We start from the raw sequence: 3715 nt of genomic DNA, 5'->3' as shown, positions 1-3715 counted from the left end.
TATATATGACAATACATATTAGAGTAACTTAGAGCTTCACATTAATGCATTAAATAGATGCACCCCAGGTCTAAAACTGAACAAGGAAAAATAATTCTGTCCAGAGCCTGAAAAAATCATGGATGGAATCAGTTAATAGGGAATCCCCAGGGGTGAAATGTTGGGCAATTTCAGAAATACCTACAATGCTTTAGTCTTCTTATTTTTGTATTACTTGTAAACAGTAATGACCAATGAATAAGATGTTATAAGAGTACATGTGAATAGAGAAGTGCTTAAATGAAATACGCATAAAATTGGAAGATGGCAAAGGTGAAATGAAATGGGACTATCAAATTTGTTAACTTTTCTTGACTGTTAAGCAAGTCTTTTGCTTTAACGAGTTCACTTTTTTTCTTCTTGCTTCAGCTTTTAGATGCAGCTCCCACAGACCTCCTGCGCAGTGGTGCGGCATACACACCAGGACATCTAGCTGTGAGTCAGACGCCTACATTTTGTCTTATTGTTGGGAAACACTAGTTTTGTTGGTCTGATCTCCAGTTTTGGCAGGTCACTTATGGTCTCCCCAAGAAACATCAATAAAATGATGAAAAATGACACTTTTATTGATTCATGTACGGAATTTGGTTTACAATGGCAAGAACTGTGTATGCATGCAAGAGTTAAAGAGGTAAATTTCAGACAGTAAACAATGTGACACCAATACATACTGTCCTTTGAGCTCGCTTTATCCTGTCTTGCTCAGTTAATCCTGCTGCAATTGGATACTAGGCAATTTGTAGAGGCAGATACTTGTGTAAAATGCGCTATTGTACTTCACAGTCTGCAGTGCTTCTTTGTCCCATAGGGGGGGGGCTAAAATGGTCAACTGGATTGTACTTTGTAGACAAGGGAATTATTGCAAAATCTTAGTATTGAACGAGTTTGATGGTTTTAGTTATGGACATAAACAGAAGGCTTCCTTCGTTTCCTGTTTATGCTTCTTAATCTCCCGTCCATGCCTTGTGAAAATCATTCTCAGGTTGTGGTTCTCTTCAAGGCCTTCTACTTTTACCTCAGGGCTACACAGATCTCATATTTTAGTGAATGTTTACATGAAATGTTTCCCTGTGTCCTTGAATTATTCGAAAATTTGGCCTTAACTAGCTGTTTACGCATACTGGCCCCAAATTTTGATGCCGCTTTAGTTTCTTGGCTATTTTGTCTTTGCCTATAGTGAAACTGAATACATCCAATTTCCCTTAATGTGTCATGTTTCTGTTGGCTCTTGTCACACAGGCATACAACGGCCATAATGAAGCCTTGCTGGTGCTGCTGGGATATATGATGAATGTGGATGTTAAGGACAGCAATGGTGAGTTTGTAGCTATTTTCTTGTCCTAGATTTTTATGTTTCATATATTTTAAAGTGTAATGGTCTCTTTCTTCCTGAATCGCATGATTAATAATGTGAGTGTGATTTCAATGTGCAGAAGTTATCTTTTAGACTGAATTTGTCTCTCTCATAGAACTTCACGGAGCCCATGTTAGCCTTGATAAACAGTGCGGAATTGATCTAAATTGGGGTGTAAATCATTTCGCCTGCTCAGTGTAAAACTCTGCAATACGCCATTTTGAAAAGGGGTGTATGGTGGAGAGTCTTACCCTGAGCAGTCCATTTTCTGTTATCACAATCTCAATTACATGGAGGAGAGATAAAAAGGGAGTGATTATTTCTGTTAGCATTACATGATAACTACTATAGGTAGAAGAATACATCTAAAAATGTAAGTTGAAAATTACCTAACATTAAGTCAGCCCAGCCAGAGTGGTAAACAGAGAGTTGACCCCCCATGACTTTGACCTGATAAAGCAATAAATTCCACTGCTTGTGAGCTGTGAAGTCGGCATTTTGATTTTTAAAGTAAGGTTTGTTCAGTAATATGTTAAAGAAAATTAAAATTGTTCCCCTGCTCTCTATTTGTAGGCCGCACTATGCTGGACCTGGCATGTTTCCGAGGACACACGGAGTGCGTGGAGACGCTGCTCACCCAGAATGCAAAGATTCTCGTCCATGACAGCATTACTAGGAGGACACCGCTCCATGCTGCAGGTATATATGTATTAGATTTGTCTCTTATTGTTCAGAACACATGTCTCTTTGTCCCTTAAAATTATGTGGAATCTTTGATCCCTAGTTTTGATAAAGTTTGTACTGTTTAAAGTGAATTTGTGAGCGTGCTTGAAGAAAGGTCTCAGTTTCCGGTCGAGCTATTTTCGAGCAATGGGGTGAAAAGGTAAAAAATGTTGTACTTCAGTCAGTGAACCTGCATGCATTCTGAGCGCTGTGAAGTACAGGACAACAGAATGGGGGAGATTATTGATTTTTTGAAAAGATACTCTCGGGGAGGGGGAGGGCTTTCCGTTCAAGATTCGCAGATTTTCAGTGTCACTGCATCCTTTCCCTATCACAGTTTTTACAACTCTCACACTGAATAGGTCTACTTAAGCTATTCAAGTTATTACTCTACTTTGAGTTTGAGCAATAATATTTTTGTTTGTCACGTTTATTATGTGAATCATGACACCCAGACTGGTTCATGACAGTCGATATTCTGGTTCTAGGCCTTTTCTCAGGCTCAAAACAAGATTCATTTTTATTTAGTTGATATGTGATGAGGGGAATGTATTAATAAATAAAAACAGACTGAAATACCTAAGTTACATGAGACCCCAGTGCCACACTGACATGTTGACTGGATATATGTACCTTCATATGTGTGTGTGTACACAGTGAATGTATATTACTATATATACACACATATATATTATAAATGGAGCATGTGCTGTCTTTGTTATGTAATATGTCCCTGGAAAATGGATGAACCGCCCCTGGAAAACTGAGAAGCCGGGTTGGCAGTCACCCTGTTAGTGTGTTCAGCTTTGAATTTGCTACAAGAATATTCTCTTATTTCAAGATCCAAAGTTTCCGACAACTGGAACCTTTCTCCAGACACTCACACATATAATGCATTCTAAGCATTTCATCAGCAACTCTCTCTCTTTCTCTCTCGCTCTTTCTCTCTCTCTCTCTCTCTCTCTTTCAATCTCTCTCTCTCCCTCAATCTCTTCTTTCCCTCCCCCTTTTCTCCCTTCCTCCCTACTCTTTTTCTGTCTCTTTCACCCCTTCTCTCTTATTTTCACCAGCTCAAAATGGCCACACCAAATCACTGAATTTGTTATTGGAGACAGCAGATGATGGGAACATTGTGGACTGTACAGATCTTTATGACAGGTCAGTGGTGATGTTGTTGTCTTGATGCCTTAAAACTCACTATTTATGATTTTAGTCTAATTTACTTTGATCTTTTTTATTTATTTAGTACAGTAGCTTTGTATGCAAACTTGCCAAACATGTGGAAAAATTTGTCTTTTAAACAAACGAGATCTTTGCATGAAAGCTGATTATTTTCTTACCAACTTTAGACAATGTGCAACTGATCAATGTCAACAACAAAAATTAAGAAAGAAAACATGAAGAATCATACTGGTAAAAAGATTAAAAGGTATAGTATGCTTGACAATGTTATAGGCTGTGTCACGTCTAACTCTAGGATAGATGGCATCTTCTCTTGCTGTCACGCTCACCCAGACACACCTGCACACTTACTCTCTTTCTCTCTCACACAGACATACATACTCTCTCTCCCTCCCTCCCTCCCTCCCTCCCTCCCTC

At 38.8% G+C, this 3715-nt stretch overlaps 1 protein-coding gene across 1 annotated transcript in view; it reads left to right on the top strand.

Annotated features, from left to right (window-relative positions):
* Window positions 1-3715, top strand: part of LOC101852719 (serine/threonine-protein phosphatase 6 regulatory ankyrin repeat subunit A) — a gene marked incomplete in the record, with an annotated part of 49651 nt that overhangs the window by 30981 nt on the left and 14955 nt on the right. The window contains 4 exon segments of the mRNA XM_013087111.2: window positions 409-474; window positions 1279-1354; window positions 1967-2092; window positions 3187-3274. Coding sequence (XP_012942565.1) covers window positions 409-474; window positions 1279-1354; window positions 1967-2092; window positions 3187-3274 — 356 coding nt within the window.

The sequence above is a fragment of the Aplysia californica genome, unplaced genomic scaffold (genome assembly GCF_000002075.1).
Source record: "Aplysia californica isolate F4 #8 unplaced genomic scaffold, AplCal3.0 scaffold00547, whole genome shotgun sequence".
Lineage (NCBI taxonomy): Eukaryota > Metazoa > Mollusca > Gastropoda > Aplysiida > Aplysiidae > Aplysia > Aplysia californica.
The sequence above is the reverse complement of the archived record's forward strand: the minus strand, read 5'-3'. Positions and strand labels throughout refer to the sequence as shown.